The sequence below is a fragment of the Callorhinus ursinus genome, unplaced genomic scaffold, assembly GCF_003265705.2.
Source record: "Callorhinus ursinus isolate GAN/ISIS: 27379988/994484 unplaced genomic scaffold, GSC_fseal_2.0 scaffold9, whole genome shotgun sequence".
In the NCBI taxonomy this organism is placed as follows: domain Eukaryota; kingdom Metazoa; phylum Chordata; class Mammalia; order Carnivora; family Otariidae; genus Callorhinus; species Callorhinus ursinus.
Genome location: NW_027397071.1, coordinates 40,349,408 through 40,369,092, shown reverse-complemented (window position 1 = coordinate 40,369,092; position 19,685 = coordinate 40,349,408). Strand labels below are relative to the sequence as shown.

The 19,685-nt window shown below is 34.9% G+C and overlaps 1 protein-coding gene across 2 annotated transcripts in view; it reads right to left on the bottom strand.

Moving 5' to 3' along the window:
• The window catches only part of LRRIQ3 (leucine rich repeats and IQ motif containing 3), a 204,197-nt gene that overhangs the window by 146,861 nt on the left and 37,651 nt on the right, over window positions 1–19,685 (bottom strand). For both annotated transcript variants that reach the window (XM_025871848.2, XM_073896525.1), the window contains exon 4: window positions 2,667–2,800. In XM_025871848.2, the coding sequence (XP_025727633.1) occupies window positions 2,667–2,800 (134 nt within the window). The remainder of the gene's footprint in view (window positions 1–2,666; window positions 2,801–19,685) is intronic.

Here is a 19,685-nt window from a genome sequence, read left to right as displayed (position 1 = left end):
GTAATTTGTAGAATGGTTGAAACACTGTGTTGTGCACCTGAAACTGACTTAACACTGTTAATTATAATTAATTATAATTATAATTAACAATGTTAATTATACTGGAATTAAGATTTTTTTAAAAATTAAAAAGTGTACCTCCCTTGCACTGTTTCATCTAGATTAGAAGTACCATTACTTTAAAAAATAATAGCAGTAATCATAACAGCTTTCTAAATTTAGGCAATATATGATATTTCAAGTCTGTATATAAAATTTCAAACAGTTTAAGTGAACAATTTTCAAGCATGGTGCAAAGTATTTGGGTGTGGGGAGATACTTCTCATGGTCAAACAGACATATGAGAGAACTAATCATTTGTACTTTTAGGTTGGGGGAATCCATAGACACTCTCAGAGCAGCTTTATATGTTGCCCAGTTCCTTTCTGTTTTCACTTTTCCATAGATGAATCCAGACATACTTTTCTGATTCTAGCTTCCACAATTTATTTATGTATTTATTAACTGAGCAAACTATGTTTTGAGCACCTAACATGTGTCAAGCACTCTGTTACATACTAGAGATAGAGAATGTACAGTACATCTGGAGATAGAGATAATTATACAGACAACTGTAATACAGCATGGTGTAAGTGCTCATGATAATGACAGTATGTTATGAACAATGTAGGGGCAAATATCCCAGCCATTTGTCCTAAGCAAACTGGGAGCAATTGGAGGATTTTAAGTTGTTGAATAAAATTAGATTTATATTTTTGAAAGATTACTATGTGTATGCTGTTGCAAATGTAATTAGAAGGGAACAAGAATCAAAAAAGAAAAAAAAAAGAGTATGTTTCCCATGGAGTCAAATAATGCAGACAGAACGAGTTATAACAATAATAATGATATTTAAAATATAGCAGCTAATAAGAATATGCTATGCTTTATAATCATGATTTTAATTCCCACAAGCAAAGAGTGAAGTAAGTCCTGCTTTTAGCCCCTGCTCTCTACCATTCAACATATGAGGAAAGTCCGGCTCAGAGTAGTTAAGTAATGGGTCTAATGGAACAGCATTTTTTTTTTTAAAGATTTTATTTATTTATTTGAGAGAGAATGAGAGATAGAGAGCACGAGAGGGAAGAGGGTCAGAGGGAGAAGCAGACTCCCCGCTGAGCAGGGAGCCCAATGTGGGACTCGATCCCGGGACTTCAGGATCATGACCTGAGCCGAAGGCAGTCGCTTAACCAACTGAGCCACCCAGGCGCCTCGGAACAGCATTTTAAAGAAAAAAATAAATCAGTCTGCCTTGAACCACTGTAATCAATTATTATTACTGATGTCTCTTTCCACAAAGCTCATTCAAATTCTGTTCACTCATGCTAAATTTTCAGAAATTATTTCCAAGCATAAGGTTCTTATCTCATGTTACACGAATATTAAAGGAAATCTTGATTCTAAGAGAGAAAAACTCAATCTCAAGGGCATAAACTAAAGACAAGTCCCTTTAATTAGATGTTTATTTCATGTAAATACATACTAAATTTAAATGGAACATATGAGATAGAAATAATATTTTAAATAAATATACACCTGTCCAGTAACTGCCTGAAAATTTCCCACATCTTTTATTCCAAATCATTTTATGTGCCCTAACTTGTGAGCCCACTCTCTCTTGCACTTTGACCTTGGTTAGAAAAGCAAATGGGACCTCTTCCTCAGAAGTTGCAGGTACTATGTTATGGTCAGTTTTACTACTTGCCCTCTTAGTTATTTCTCTTTATCAGGGCTATTGCAATCTGTGATTTAGCACAGGCAGGCTAATGCAAGAGAACATTTTCTAGGCCTAACCACAGAATGTTGAATATCATTTCAGTGAAACTTCCTAATCTTGCTTTCTCAGAGAATGCCCATTGCCCAACTCTAGATCTATATAATCCTACCTATATTTCAGGGCCAAATCTCATTTCTGTCTTCTGAACTCTGCCATTTAGCAGTGGAGAATATACTATATGAGAATATTCATTTATTTTTTTCATGTTTGATGTTTGGCACAACTAATACAAATAAGTTGATGGCAGAATATACTACCTTATCTCCCCAATTACAGTGTTGAGAGATTCTTTCAAGAAAAGTTTTCTCTATTTGCAAATGCCAGGCATTGGAAAGGAATACAGGAAACAAAGAGCGAGGAAAAGACAACTAACCAAAGGATAAGTAGATTGATGTGGTAGCAGATATTTCAGCAAAATTATCTTCACATCCCCCCCAAAATATGTAATCTTCACATACTTCATGATTCATATTTCTATTGTATCCCATTATATAGTATACAGCTTATATTTCTATTACATCCCATTATATGAGAGAAATTCAATGTTTTCACTGATATATTTAAGCTTAATAAAACTATCTGCATTAAACAATGATTAATAAGATATTTATTGATTAGCTATTTATATGGTGAATTTAAAATAAAAAATAAAAGTATTGATTTAAATTATGCTAAATATTAGAATATTGCCATAGAGTATGTGGTATTTTCCTTAAAACTAGTTTAAATAGTCTATAAAATACCATTTTGATAGAGAATACAAAAATGTATATTATTGGAAATTTGCCTTTTCATCCCTGATTTTCTTATCTATTTTTAATATTCAAATAGTAAAGAAAAGAAAACATACCTCATGTTTTTCCGAACTAAGAAACCACGTATCCATCTTTGAACTATCAAAACTGGTGAATTATGAGCCAGAATTTCATTAATTTTTGAAATAATATGCTTGATATTATAAATTTCATCATCATAGGTTGATCCCTGTATAAATAAAATATATTTAATATTTATATTTCATGAAAGTATTTCCAAGGGACATTTTTAAGTTGCTAGTATAATAATATAAACTATTAAAATGTTCACAAGTGTCTTGTAGGCATAATAGTTAAATAATAAATACATTTTCATCTCTATTTCATTAGATCATAATATCAAGAATTAGTAGCACAAAATAATTTGTTTTCTACACAAAATGCAAGACCCATGATGATAAATTTCTTCATTCTAGATTCTTTTCCCAATCTGATACCATAAATATAAAATTTTGACCATAATCATGTTGATCTTTAAAAGGTGGTGGCATGAATAGGTATCCAATGAAACTCTAAAAGTATTCTGTGGTTTTCCATAGGAAACTGACATATGTTGGATTCACAGAATAATTTACAGTAGTTCAAAATTTTGTTGCAGCTTAACTAGAATGTTGGACACTTTTATTAGGATACATCTCATTCCCATGGAGAGAAATATTCTATAGTGCCTTTAAAGAAATTATCTCTAAGATCTGTTCCTTTGCAAAATTTTAGATTTGGGATCATAGACTCCCTACATCCCACTGATCATTTGACTGGTTAGAAATTAAGCTACTTTACTTATGTATTGAATGTAAGGATTATACATTAAAAACCTAAAATTTATATTGTTTGTAAGGCACCCACCCTGAAAATTACCAACTCCTATCACTTCATGTCCCCTTTTTGGCCTATACCCTCAATCAGCTATGTAGTGCCAGGAAAAAAAAAAATCACAAAGCCTTGCAAATTAGTGCTACTTTAGATTTATATTTACAAACATTCATTGCTAATTAGCAAATGCTTTATTGGCCCTGGCTTGCTTCCATTTCCAACAGGAGCTATTCCAAGTATTCAGTACTGTTCTCAATACTCTTTAAGCCTTTTCCCTAGAACTCCCTAAACATCTCTTCACAGAGCAAATAGGGCCATAAAGTCTGAACTCCATCAACTAACTCTCCTCCAATCCCTAAATTTAACTATATTCCCATTTAACTATATTCCTATCTATTCTGAGTAGAAATGCCTTCTATTCAATCTTAAAACAAGAAATATTTCCCTTCCTGTCCAAGATAGGCACTCCATTGCTGTTAAGTCCCATCTCTCTCTGTTTCACTATTATCTTCTACTGTCACTATCCCTTTACCCATTAATATAATGTAGGCTTTACCATCTTTCAAATGCACCGATATAAACAATCACACTTATCCCAACCCTCCATCCTTTGTATTTAACTTTCATTAAGAGCCTAAATTCTTGAGATAGAATTCCATATTTGCTGTCCTGTCCCTACCTTCTTTCCTACATCTCAATCCACTGGATTTTACCCCTACCAAAGTATCTGATAATTTTACATTGGATATTCCTCCTTCAAATACTTCCCTTGGCTTCCATAAACCACTCCTCCTAGTTTCCCCCTAACTCCTGTTTCCTTCTGGTCTTTTTAAATACCTATTCATACCCTGCCTAATGTCACAATGAAAGGATTTTCTCTATTCGTCTCTTTGCAATTTGAACACACTCTCCAGATGATTGTACCTAATTCATAGCTTCAATATTTACCTATGTGCTGATGATTCCCAGATTTCTAGCTTTAGGCCTGAACTCTCTCTATTGAGCTAACGAACAATATGATCAAACTGATACCCAGTTAAATTCAGCTTTCCCAAACATGAATCTCCCTTCTTAAACTGCTTTCTCATATGCTCTTAGTAAATGGTACTAGTGCCCATAGATAATTAACTCAGAAGTCCTAGAACCATCCTAAGCTCTTTTTTCTTATGCTTCTTTATACTCAAATGTTGCTAGATCATCCCAGTATCTGTCTGACTTCTCCATTTTCTTCTAATCTCTGCCATTGCTTTATTGCATGTCTTTATCACTTTCTTAACTTGCTAAAAATGTCCTGATATCTGATATAATCCCCATTCCCCCCACTTCCTTTGAATCATAATATGCACTATTGCTAGAGTGAACTTTCCAAAATGCAAATCAGATCATATGGCATCCCTACTTCATATATTTCATGGACACATCACTGAAAGATCAATTACACATTTCTTGACTTGGAACATAAAATTCTTGATCTAGTCCCTTTTTACCTCAATCTCATCTCCCTTCTCCCTACATAAGCTACTTTCCACAATGGCAATATCCAGCCACTTATACCCCTGAAAATTGGCTGATAATCAAACCTCAATGCTTTTTACAGATACCATTCCAGTTTCTTGACTGCCTTTCTCAATTATTTATCTCACTATCTTAGTCTTTTGGAGATTCAACTCTTTTCTCCAAGAAGCCTTTCTTGACATTGATTTGAGTTCAATATCCTATAATATTATCCTTTGCAGCACTCATTTGTCATACTTGACAATCCTGAGTTTTACCTGAGATCTCTGATCCTAGAAAACAGGAAAGGTTAAGAAATCTCCTCACCCCTTCGTTTCAGAAAATGGTATACTCCAAAGAAGCACCCTTCCTCCATATTCCTCAGATATTACCCATCAATGCCCCTCTAGTTTACCTATGACAAAGACCTGACACAGACTCTCTAAATTCCCATTGGCCTTTTAATGAATAAACTGCTTTGTCCCCACTGATCGGAACAAAATGCTTGTTAACCAAATTTTGGTTAAGATCCTCTCCTTCCCCTAGGCCCCTGAACTTTGGCCCACCTTCAGCCTGAGCTACCACATAACTCCTTAATGGCCCCTCCTGAGATAGGCAACTCCCAAGATAAAACATTCCCTGATCTATGGTCAGATCATGCCACTCCGCTTCATCCTACTTACCCACACCAGTTCTTTCCAGTCTTATTTACTCTTCCCAGGAAAAAAAAACCTTTTTTTGACTAACCTTAATGATGTCTGAAAATTGCTGATCAATTAGAGCATCCCCCCTATTGCAATGGCCCTTTTCCCTCCCTTGCAATAATCCTTTTGAATAAAGTCTCTCCTAAGTCTTCATTTGTCTTTTATTTGACAAGTTTATGCTATGACACAATTATTGGTCTATCTTTCCCACTTGCAACATAAACTCACTAAGTTTAACAAATCTTTCTTTATCCTGCATCTCTAGGACTAAGTAAACTACAGGTCTGTAACTGGCACTCAATTATTAGTTGACTATTAAATCACTAAGTAATGGTAACTTATACATTGTGATATTTGGTCTCCAAGTTTGATTTGGCATTGTCAACCTATTTTTGTAATTCAACTCTTACTTGGCTGCAGTAACATCATACTCCTAATTTTTCTACCTTTTAAATTTTTATTTATGTCTCCAGCATCATATTCTAAACTATAACACTAAATTACTTCTTGTCAGTTGATTGTGCCAAGCTCTAGCACTACCTCTGTGCCTTTGCAAATGCTTTTCACTCGGCCTCACCTGCTCTACAGTTGCCAACACCTCAATTTGCCTAATGATTTATATTAAAAAATCTCATCTGAAGTATACTTTGTTTTTTCCTTCTATGACCAGAAAGCTGAACTTCAAAGTTTTTTAAAGAAAATATATGTAGTTCTTTCACAGATTTTGTTCCATACTAAGATCCATGACATTTGAAAAAAAATTATTCCTTTGGTTATTATTTCTCCTTAATTTGCTTTATTTTCTCTACTAAAATTCCTATTCATGTATACTAGATATCCTGGAACTCACCTCCATGTTTTATATTTTTTTCTCATCATTTTCATGTATATATTCTCAATTTGTTAAAGCCATTCTCTCAATGGCCACCCTTCTCATATTGAGTTTTCTATTACATTTTCAACTACTCTGGTTAAGTTATGTGGCTGAGACTGAGGTCCTTTCTGAAGTTCCTGATTGCCCTTTCACAAAGGAGTCCTGCCTCATACCAGTGTGTTTATTCATTGTTACCGTGCCTGTACTAGGGTTTGTTTAAAAAAAAACCCACAAACCCAAGGTAGTCACTTATGTGAGGCCAAGTCACCGAACTGGGGCTTAATACCTAACCTATAGTTTCAACCTCCACCAGAAATGTAGACTTAACCAGTCAGAAATTTTCTGGTCAGCACCAATGAGGTAATCTGTCACATGGGCCTTCTTCTCTTCCAGAGAAAGATGAGGTACTCTTTAATAAGACCCCCTGCCTGCTCTTCTACCTATGGAAAGTGAACTTGCCTGGAACAATCCTTTCTTTCTTTTTGCTAATAAATTCTTCGCCCCACCCTACTTCCTATAAAAACCTTACATTTTGTACAACTCCTCCTTGGAGCTCCTGTCTACCTGCTAAATTGGATGCTAACTGATTCAAGAATCACTTAATAAAGCCAATTAGATCTTTGAATATACTCAGTTGAATTTTGCTTTTTAACAGGCCTTTCCATGAAATTTATTCTGTGACTTGTAATAATGGTCCTCTCTGCCACCGTTCCACTATTACCCTTGACAAATAAAAGGATCTGCAGAATCTCCTCTCCTTTATGTTGTTTGCTTATACATATCAGGAATAATAGCATAAAGCCAGGCAGAGCTAGTTTCTACCTTTAACTCAGTCCCATCTTCACTGTATCTGAAAAACAATCTTCACTATGATTAAAAGTACTTTTATGAAAGAATCTTTTATTTAAATGTTATCCTTTATTGGTTTCTAGAATAGATGTAATTTCCTTTAATCCTTATGTTTCTTTGTTCATCGCACTTGGGCTCATGGTGTATGTGTGTGTGTGTGTTCAGGATAGCAAAATATGCCACCCCAAAATATCATTGTAAGAGTTCAAGATGTGCCTCTCCAAAATGTACCCCAGTGGTATATGGATTATTTTGAGTAGTAGGCACTTAAAAAACAGCAAAGTCAGGGAGAGGCTTATGCCAAACCTCCTGTATCTAACCTAAAGACAGATCCTTCACAAGCCATTCACCTGCCATAAATCCACTCCCCAGGAGTTTCAACAACAAGGGAAATAGACTTTTATCACAAAAGAGGAGGTTAGAAGGAGGTAAGAGTAGGAGAGGGTACCACATCCAGATCTTTCTCACAAACTCCCATCATTCTTCTAAGGACCCATTTTTCTTTCCTACGAATCATTTCCTTTCTCATTAGAGGTCTACATCCTACCTCCCCTTTCCCTATTAATGCTACTTAAGCATGAATTCTAAGCTATCTCAGGGAGTTACTCATTTTTCCCCTGGCTATCTCCCATGTATAAATGAGAGAGACAAATGTTAGTAAACTTCTGTTTGTTTTTCTCTTATTAACTTGAATTTTATTACAAAGGTCTCAGCCAAGAATTCAAAATAGTAGGAAGTTTTCGTCCCCTATAGTAGCTTGGGACCACGGAGGTTGAGTGCATAGATAAGAAGTGAGGGAAGAATATGAAAGGGAATTTAGATGACTAGGCTTAAAAGTGGTCCTGGTCAGGCTAACCCATAATCTGGTGATGGGTATTAAAGAGGGCATGTTCTGCATGGAGCACTGGGTATTATATGCAAACAATGAATCATGGAACACTACATCAAAAACTAATGATGTAATGTATGGTGATTAACATAACATAATAAAAAAAAAAGTGCTCCTGGTCAAATGCTATAGTTTTCACCAGCAGAGAACCACTAAGCTCATATTGTAGTTTACAGCAACGAGTCCCGCTTACTGCCAAAGCATGAATAATTCCTTCTCTTTAAAGAGAGAAACAGAATAATCATCAGCTGTGGGCAAGGTTAGTGTCCTTGCCAGAGAACAAGTAAACTCTAGACAATAAGCTTTCTGATGTCCTAAAACAATTATCTTGTAAAATGCCCATAAAGATATCACTGCAAACTTGTACAAATGCCATAAACCATTTGATATCTGAGGACAAATGGATGTATCCTATTTGTAAGGGAAAGTAATGCATTTCCTCCACTAGAGGAGTGAAGACTCTGGAGAAAAACTGCCTGGGTTTAAATCCCAGTTCTACCACTTACTAGCTATGTGATCTAGGGTAAGTAACCTATCTCTCCCCTGTTCATCATCTGTAAAATAGAGATAACAATGGTACTACCTCATTGGGTTGTAAACGAATATTTGTAAAGCACTTAGAATAGAGGCTCGCACATTTTCAAGCATCTAAACAATGTTATCTGCCAACAGGTTTATAGTCATACTTAACATGATACATAGTTTTAGAGTTTACAAAACATTTCTATATACCTTATTTGACGCACAAAAAATCAGTCTAAAGGAATTTACTAAGCAATTTATCCAGACTAACATAATGCAAAATTATGAAATCAATAAATTAACTATGAAAGACAATTAGTCTAATATTTTCAATCCAATAAAGGGAATTAAAGTATTATAGTAAAAGTGTGGCAAAGAACAACATATGCTTACACATAAAAAAGTTTCAACAATCAAGAAAATAGATGGTATGAGAGTGAAATATCTATACAGCTTGCTATTGTAACTCTGAGATGAGAATGTGGCTATTGATAACCCTGGTATAACCACAATGAAGCATTTCAAAAGAATAGTAAGGACTTTCATAATATGACTCAGACGGAAGAGAGTACTTTGTGTTCTAACAAGAAGAGTAGTTTAGAAAATTCTAAAATTATATTCTATTCAAAATGTACATAATTATGCAAAAAAGATTCTGCAAAATTATGCAAAAAAGATCCCCAATTATTTTGATATTCTAAATACATTCATACTTAAATTTGTTTTTATATCCTATTATAATTTTATTTCTTCTATACATATATCTGGTTGATAGGTCTATCTTTTTCTATTCCATTTGTGATTTTTCCCATCAGAATTTCCTAATTTGCCACATACTTCCCAACATATTTGAAAAATGTAAATTGTACATCCTATAAGTATTTCAAATAAAGCAAACCCACACAGTTTTTACCTTTTTATTCCATCAGAAAGCACATTAATGATACACTCACTTTAATAATCAGATGAAACAGTAGAAAGCTATGTGAAACTCCCTAAAATAAGATTTTGTCTTATTTTAAATCAGTATTTCTTAGGATTACTTGGTAAACATTTTGGGAACACGCTATAGTCCATTTTCAAGTTTAAAAGAATTCACCTGAGTCAAGTACCATTAAATGACTTAAAATAAAATTTAGAATCATACTAATATAACAGTATAGAAATTTCAGGAAAGAAGAAAAGCAAATACAAGAAAAAAATACCCTACTCAAATTTCCATGACTCAAATTAACTATTATCATTTTAAAAATATTCATTTTCAAATATTTTTCCAACTCTGTAACTTTCTTCTCATTCACTGGACAGAGTCTTTTACAGAGAGATAAAAGTTTTTAATTTTGATGAAGTTCAGTTTCTTTTTTTTCCTTTTAAAGATTATGCTTTTGGTGTCAGGCCTAAGAATGTTTTTCCTACCCCTACATCCCCAAAATCTCCTTTACTTTTTCTTTCTAAAAGTTTTATAGTTTTAAGTTGTATATTTAACTCCCTGATCCATTTTGAGTTAATTTTTGTATGGGGTGTGAAACTTGGGTTGAACCTCATTTGTGTGTGGGTGTATGGATACCCAATTACTCCAGCAACATTTATGGAAAAGGCTATATTTTCTCCATCAAATTACTTCAAGCTTTGTCAAAATTCAATTGAAGATATTGTGTGAACGTATTTTTAGGTTTTCTGACCTGTTCCATTGATCTATGCCTCACCAATGCCACACAGTCTTGATTACTGTAGTCATATAAATATCAAAATCAGGTAAACGGATTCCTATCACTTTACTGTTTTTTCAAAGTTGTTTTAGTCATTCGAATTCCTCTACCTTTCCATAAAAAGTTTAGAGTGCTCTTGTTTATACCTACAGAAAATTCCACAAGATTTTGATAGGAATTGCATTAACCCTGTATATCAATTGGGGGAGAATTGAAATACTATGCTGAATATTCTAATTCATGAATATGCTATGTCTTTCCAATTATTTAGATCTTTGATTTTTTATCAGTGTTTTATAGTATTCAACATACAAGTTCTATACAAGTATTGTTAGACATACCTAAGTATTTCATCTTTTTGAGTGATTATAAATGATAGTATATTAATTTTGGGTTCATGGGTAGTATATAGAAATGTGGTTGATTTTTGCATGTTTACCTAACATACTGTGGCCTTACTAAGCTCACTTTTTACTTCTAAGAGATTTTTTGGTGGATTCTTTGGGATTACCTACATAGGTCATCATTTCATCTGCAGATAGTTTTATTTCTTCTTTTTCATCTGTATGTCTTTTATTTCTTTTTTTCATCTTACTGCACTAGCTAGACTTTTCAGCATTATGTTGACAGGAGAAGAAATGGTGCGCACTCTTGCTTCATTCCCTCTCTTGGGGAGAAAATATTCAGTCTTTCACCAATAAGCCTAATGTTAACTGTTAGGTTTTATTTGATGTTCTTTGTAAACAAGAGGAAGTTCTCTATACCTATTTTTGAGGTGTTTTGTTTTGTTTTGTTTTGATCATGAATGGATGTTGAACTTGGCCAAATGCTTTTTCTCCATTAAGTGATAGATGATATTTGATATATTTTTTCTTTAGCCTTTTGATATGGTAAAATGCATTAACTGATTTTCAAATATTGAGCAAGCTTTGTATCCCTGGAATAAGCACCATTTGCTCATGGTATATTGTTATTTTCATATACTGCTGAATTCTATTTGTTAACATTTTGTTCAAGATTTTTATGCTTATATTCATGAGGGATACTGGTCTGTTTTCTTTTTTGGTGCTGTCTTTGGTTCTGGTATCAAGGTACTATTAACTTTATAAAATGGTGAAGTGTTCCTTTTTATTTTCTAGAAGAAACAAAATTTTATATGTTTGGGAGAATTCTTTAATGCAACTATCTGGGACTGAACATTTCTTTTTTTGAGTTTAAAGCTATAAACTCAATTTCCTTCATAAAGGACTATTCAAAAATTATCTATTTCATATTGGATGAGTTTTGTCATTGTTGTTTTTGCATGAAATGGTCCATTCATCTAAACTGTTGTTTATGTGTAGTTTTTGTAGTATTCTCTTTTGATGTCTACAAGGTCTGTAGTGATATCCCATTTTGTTCCTGACATTGGTAATTTGTGTCTTCTCTCTTTTCTTCTCCATCAGTCTTGCTAGAGGTTTGTCAATTTTATTGATCTTTTTGAAGAACGAGATCTATGTTTTACTAATTTTCTCATTTTTTGTTTGTTTTTCATTTCACTGACATCTGCTCCTATCTTTATCATTTCCTTCTTTCTGCTTACTTTGGGTTTATTTTGCTCTTGTTTTTCTAGGTTCTTGAGAGGGGAATCTCAGACTGTTGATTTGAGGATTTTCGTCTGTTCCTATATATGCATTTTTTTTAAAGATTTTTTATTTATTTGAGAGGGAGAATGAGATAGAGAGAGAGAGCATGAGAGGGGGGATGATCTGAAGGAGAAGCAGACTCACTGCTGAGCAGGGAGCCCGATGCGGGACTCGATCCCGGGACTCCAGGATCATGACCTGAGCTGAAGGCAGCTGCTTAACCAACTGAGCCACCCAGGCGCCCCCCTATATATGTATTTAATACTAAAAATTTCCCTCTCAGCATTGCTTTAGCTGTGTCCCACAAATTTTGGTATCTTGTATTTTAATTTTAATTAATTTTTTCACTTGATTGATCTATGGATTTATTAGAAGGGTACTGCTTAGTTTTCAAGTGTTTGGGGATTTTCCTCTTATTTTTCTGTAGTCAGAGAACACACCCTATATAATCCAAATTATTTTAAATTTGTTGAGGTTTGTCCTATGAAACAGGAAATGACCTACATGATTGAACATTTGAAATGAATGTCTATTCTGCTGTTGCTGGTGAAGTGTTCTATAAATGTCAGTTAGATTTTGTTGGTTGATAGTGTTATAGAGTTTTTTCAATATATAGTAGTTGTAATTATTGAGAGGAATTTTGATGTCTCCAAACATAATCATGTATTTATCTATTTCTCATTTCAGTTTTATCAATTTTTGCTTCACATATTTTGTAGTTCTATTGTTTGGGGCATTCACATTTAAGATTACTACGTCTTTAGTGGTTTGTACCTTTTATTATTATATGTCCCTCCCTCCCTATGATAATTTTCTTTACTCTGAAGTTTACTTTATCTGATGTTAAGACAGCCAATCAGTCCTGTTTTCCTTTGATTAGTTTTGGTATGATAAATCTTTGTCCATCCTTTTATTTTCAACATGCTTATATCATTGTATTTGAAGTTTCATGTAGACAACATACACTTGAGTCATATTTTAAATCCATTTGGCCAATATCTTTCAATTGGTACATTTGGGCCATTTAAGTTTAATATAAATTTTAATGTAATTACTGATAAAATAGGACTTAAGTCTGCCATTTTATATTGTTTTCTGTTTGCTTTCTCTGCTTTACATCTGTTTTCTTATTCTTACTTTCCTACTAAAGAATTTGAGAACTCCATTTATATTTATCTATAGTGTTTTTTGTGCACTTTTTTTTTAGAACTCTCATACACACACACACACACTCATAGCCAAAAGATGTCACCAATGTACTTACTCAAATTAAGTGTACAAGCCTTACCTTTCTTTACAGCTCTTTTTAAGAATTTTCTTAAGTATTTCTTATACATATATTTAGAACATCAGTGTTATGATTTATAAGATATATTATTTGCCAATATTTTCTCCAATTTTGTCAGTTGCCTGTCATTTTGTCGATAAGTTTCCTTTGCTGTGCAGAAGCTGTTTAGTTTAGGTCTGTTAATATTTGCTTTATATATTTAAGTGCTTCTAGGCCGAATGCATATTTACAAATGCATATCCTCTTTTTGGATTGACCCCTTTATCATTGTAATAACCTTCTTTGTCTCTTATTACAGCCTTTGACTTAAAGTTTATTTCGTGTAAATACAGCTACCCCTGCTTTCTTTGGGTTTCTATTTGCATGGATTATCTGTTTCCATTTGCCTGGAGTATCTGTTCTTTTTATTTCTCAGTATATTTTCTCTGTTGTTCACATTAATTGATTTCTATTATTCTATCTTCCCTTTTCCATCACTCTTTAATCTTCCCCCTCTATTCTGCTGTTAAGTTCATCCACTGAGCTTATTTTGGTTATTGTATTTTTGATTTCTCAAATTACCATGTTTCTTTTTATCTATTATATTGTTGAAGCTTTCTATTTGTATGTTTCAAGTATTTTTTATAATTGATCATTGAAGCATTTTAATGATAGCTGCTTAAAAAATTTATCAGAAAATTTTAAACAATGCAAGCATCTCAGGATTAGCATCTATTGACTGTCTCTTTTCATTCAGTTTAAGATCTTCCTATTTCTTTGTATGTTGAGTGACTACTGATTGAAACATAGACATTTTTGTATTATGTTCTAAAACTTTTAATCTCTTTAAACCTTGCTTTAGCTGGCTTTCTCTGATATTGCTCCAGCAGGGGAAATGGAGGTCACTATCTTCTTACTTCCAGGGAGAGGTAGAAGTCCAGATTCACCACCATTCAAGTCTCTATTAACCTCCAGCTGGGGGTGGGCTTCCCACCAGTTCTTCATAGAAGTGGGAGTTTCCACTTTCATGTGGTCTTCATTGACATGGCTATGAGGATAGCCTTCTGAAACAGTGAAAGTCCTGATCTTAGGCTTCCTGTGACACCATCCCAATGGGTATTGCGTTGACTCATTAAAGCTTCATGAGGATGGAAAGTCTAGGCTCTCCACTCAGCCTCTGCTGGCATGGGGTGGAAGTGGAACCAAAATGTTTTCTACGGTTTTGACTGGAGTAGAGTGGTTATTGTCTGAAAGTTAACTGTCTTAATAGACTGAATCTTTCTTGGTTGTTTAGATGGAGAGAGTAGGCATTTTGGTTAATAGACTGAATCTTTCTTGGTTGTTTAGATGGAGAGAGTAGGCATTTTGGTATTTTGTTTGTTTGGTTGCATCCTTTGGCTTTTAGGTTACTGACTTCTTTTAGCTTTAATTTTAGGATATATATAAAAAACAAACAAACAAAAACAGCAAAACAGGGAATTCTTTCACCACTGTGTCACTGCTCAGATTCTGATTGTCCTAGCCAGTCAGCCTCCGCTCTTCACCATTCAGTCTTTTAATGTTTGTTTCATATATAATGTTGAAGGAATTTATATAAGATATAATATATACAGGCATACCTTGTTATATTATACTTTGCTTTATTGCACTTTACAAATACTGCATTTTTTTTTTAACAAATTAAAGATTGTGGTAATCTTGCAATAAGCAAGTGTATTGGTGTCATTTTTCCCACACCACATTTTGGTAATTCTCACCAGATTTCAAACTTTTTCATTATTATATTTGTTATGGTGATCTGTGATCAGTGATTACAACTCACTGTAAACTCAGATGATGGTTAGCATTTTTTAGTAGTAATGTATTTCATTAAGGTTTCATACACTTTTTTATGCATAATAGTACAGTATTATTACACATTTAACTGATTACAGTATAAACTTCTATATGCACTGGAAAAGAAAAAAAAATATTTGACTTGCTTTAGTATATTTGCTTTATTGCATTGGTCTGACATGAAAACTGCAATATCTCCAAGGTATGCCTGTAGTATTATGTAATGCGTTATATCATAAATAATAACTATATAACACATATAATGTCCAAGGAACTGAATTATACTTTGCAAGAGAAACACATGTACTCTATCTTCCTAGAAGTGGAAGCCTATATGCTTATTTTTATTGATTTTTATTTTTTTATTGTTATGTTAATCACCATACATTACATCATTAGTTTTTGATGTAGTGTTCCATGATTCATTGTTTGCATATAAAATCCAGTGCTCCATTCAATACATGCCCTCTTTAATACCCATCACCAGGCTAACCCATCTCCCTACCCCCTCCCCTCTAGAACCCTGTTTGTTATATGCTTATTTTTTAACAAAATAGTTTATTGAGACAAATATGTTCTCCCTATACTGTAATATTTTCTATTTAGTCTTAAATTTCCAAAAATATTCATATGTTTTTGTATAATACCATTTTGTATATTAATGTTCAAAACTTTCTTTATTGTAGCTATTATTTTTTCCATCAATTGAAAGGTTCCTATTTATGCCATTTAACATTTTCTGTGATAAATTCTACATTAAGACTAATGTTAAGTCTTTTGCTTTATTCTACTTAATATATATTTGCTTAGCTTTTCAATTTATTTTTCTGTATTACCTTACTTTTTGGACTTGTCTTGCGAATAGCCATCTTGATTTTGGTTTTTACACTTATAATACATTTATAATTATTTATACTTACTTATAATCATATCACATTCATAAATGTAAATATATAGAAATTTTTACAAATATAGTTTTGACACATAATTTTTGTATGTCATATAGGCTATATTTTCTTATCTTTTTTATTTTAAAAAGCAAAAATGTAAATTTTACAAACATAATCTGCCTTACCTATTAAGTCAAGCATAAATTCACTTTCAAATATCTACTCGGTTGTTATATTTATGCATTTTTATTTTTGTTTTGATACTTACCTTGGAATTAAGAAAAAAGTGGATACTAAATGTTTGATCTAAAAATCTCTACCTTGGGGGAGGAGCTAAGATAGTGGAATAGCAGGAAGAACCTAGGCTTGCCTCTCCCTCAAACACAGCTAGATAAATATCAAATCATTCTGTATACACAAGAAATCTATTGGGCACTGACAGAACAAACTGCACAACAACAGGGAGAGAAGAGGCCACAATATGGAAGGTAGGAGGTACAGAGACGTGGTCTGGGGGGAGAAAGGGAATGTGGGTGTTGTGGAGGGGAGGGAGTCCTGTCACAGAGAGATGCAAGAGAGAGAGAGGAGAGCACAGGGAATCACACAAGGAAAACACTTTCCCAAAGCCATTGATGGGGCAACAAGAAGGGCTGATTTTCATGAGTTTTTACAAATAGCAGGTCTCAAAGACTGGAGTTTTAGAGGTCTGTGGCATAGTCAGTGTGGAGCCCTGAGGGTACTGCAGTGCTCCTGTGGAAGAAGGAGGGCCGGTAGCCTGGGAGCAGACTGTGCAATCTGAGCATCCCCTGTGACACACTGGGAGAGAGAGCACCCCTTCTTGGAGTGCATCTGAGGAAGGTGGCATTGCTTCTCCGGTGACAAAGGAGCCAGCAGGTGCCATTTTCCTTGCCTGCACCTCAGCTTATACACAGAGACACCTGCTGAGGGTGGCTAACCTGGACACTGGCTCTTTGCTGTCCTTTACTCCAAACTCCATGCCCATGCACTTTGGTGGGACTGCCCTTCTGGGACAAACCTGCATCAGTCCCAGCGTAACAAGATCCTTCCCCAGAGGATCAGCACAGGTCCCCATCAAGCCAGGTCCCTAAAGTTTGGAGTTTTAAAACTCAGCTGGCCTGGCTAGGATAGAGCCCAAAGTGCACTGTATGCTGAGCAGGCAGGCAGCCAGGACACAGACAGGGTGAAGGTAGCAATCTGAGAGTCACCTGGGATGCAAGTGGGGAGACTGTCTGCTCTTCTGGGAAGGCTTTCTGGAGAGTAGCAGGTACAACCTCCCGTCTACAGGGACTAAGAAGCTGGCTGGCCCCATTTCCCTCACCCCACTCTTCAGCATAAACTAATTTCAGTAAGCAGCATGGTGCCTACACTGGTAGCCTAAACTCCTTTACAGCAAACCCCACCCCCTTGTGCTTTACTGGTGCTGCATTTCTTGGACAGGTGTGCCTGAAAACCAGAGCAACGGGCCCATCCTCCAGAAGACCAGCACAACCCACCCCCTTTCCTCCCCCCGCCAACTCCACACACCACATCTACTAACCAGAGTTCTGCAAAGCTTTAGCTCTAGTGGAAATAGCATCAGGTCTCTTTTAACAAGAAGAACAGAGCGCACCTAGTTAAAACTCACCACACTCTGGTCAAGGTCCAAACACTCCCCACTTCAGCCAAGAGGAAACTCTGCAGAGGACTGACCTGAGGGAAAGAGCAGCCACAACACAGCAGCAGAGTGCACACAGCATATACCAGAGACACTTCCTGAAGCATCAGGTCTGGGCATATATGACCTCTTCTGCATAAAGCCATTACTCTCAGGAGCATGAAAAATAACAGGCTTTCCTAACATACAGAAGACAGAGATCTAGACAAAATTTCAAGATGAAGCAATTCATCCCAAAAGAAAGAACAAGAAAAAGTCACAACCAAGGATCTAATCCAAACAGATATAAGTAAAATGCCTGATCCAGAATTTAAAGCAATAATCACAAGGATACTAGCTGGGCTTAAGAAAAGCATAGAAGACACCAGGGAGTCCCATACTGCAGCGATAAAAGACCTAAAAACTAGTCAGGTTGAAATTAAACACACACACACACACACACACACACACACACACACACACACACACAATAACTGAGATGCAAAACCAATGGATGTAATGACTAGAAGGATGGAAGAAGCAAAGAATAAATAAGTGATATAGCAGATAAAATTATGGAAAGTAATGAAGATGAAGGAAGAGGGAAAGAAAAATATTGGATCACAAATGTAGACTAAGGGAACACAGTGACGCCATAAAGCATAATAACATTTATATCATAGGAATCCCAGAAGAAGAAGAGGGAGAAAAGGGAGAAGGTTTATTTGAAGAAATTATAGCTAAAATTTTCCTCACCTTGGGGAAGGAAACAGATCCAAATTAAGGAGGCACAGAGAACTCCCATCAAAATCAACAAAAGCAGGCCAACACCAAGACATATCATATCTAAATTTGCAAAATATAGAGATAAAGAAAAAATCCTAAAAGCAGCAAGACAAAAGAAGTCCCTAACTTACAAAGGAAGACCAATAAGGTTAGCAGCAGATCTCTCCACAGAAACTTGGCAGGCCAAAAGTAGCATGATATATTCAACATATTGAATGGGAAAAATCTACAGCCAAGCATACTCTATCCAGCAAGGCTATTCATTCAGAATAGAAGGAGAGATGAAGAGTTTCCCAGACAATAAAAACTAAAGGAGTTCATGACCACTAAACCAGCCCTGCAAGAAATATTAAAGGGGATGCTTTGAGTAGGAAAGAAAGACAAAAAGTGACAAAGACTACAAAGGAATAGAGAAAATCTCCAGAAACAACAAAAAGTAATAAAATGGCACAAAATTCATATGTATCAATAATTACTCTGAATGTAAATGGACTAAATGCTACAGTAAAAAGACACAGGGTATCAGAATGGATAGAAAAACAAAGCCCATCAATATGCTGTTTACAAGAGACTCACTTTAGACCTAAGACACCTCTAGGGTTTTTTTTGTTTTTTTTTCCACCTGCAGATTGAAAGTGAGGGGATGGAGAAATAGTTACCATGCAAATGAATGTTAAAAGAAAGCTGAAGGATGCCTGGGTGGCTCAGTCAGTTAAGCATCTGCCTTTGGCTCAGGTCATGATCCCAGAGTCCCAGGATCAAGTCCTGCATTGGGCTCCCCACTCAGCAGGGAGTCTGCTTCTCCCTCAGACCCTTCCCCTCTCGTGCTTTCCTTCTTTCACTCTCTCTCAAATAAATAAATAAAATCTTAAAAAAAAAAAAGAAAAGAAAGCTGGAGTTGCAATACTTATATCAGACAAACTGGATTTTAAACCAAAGACTGTAATAAGAGATGAAGAAGGGCACTACATCATAATAAAGCAGTCTATCCAACAAGAACATCTAACAGTTGTAAATATTTATGCCCCCAACTTGGGAGCATCCAAAAATATAAATCAATAAATAACAAACAAAAAGGAACTCACTGATAATAATACAATGCTAGTAGGGGACATTAACACCCCACTTATAGCAAGAGACAC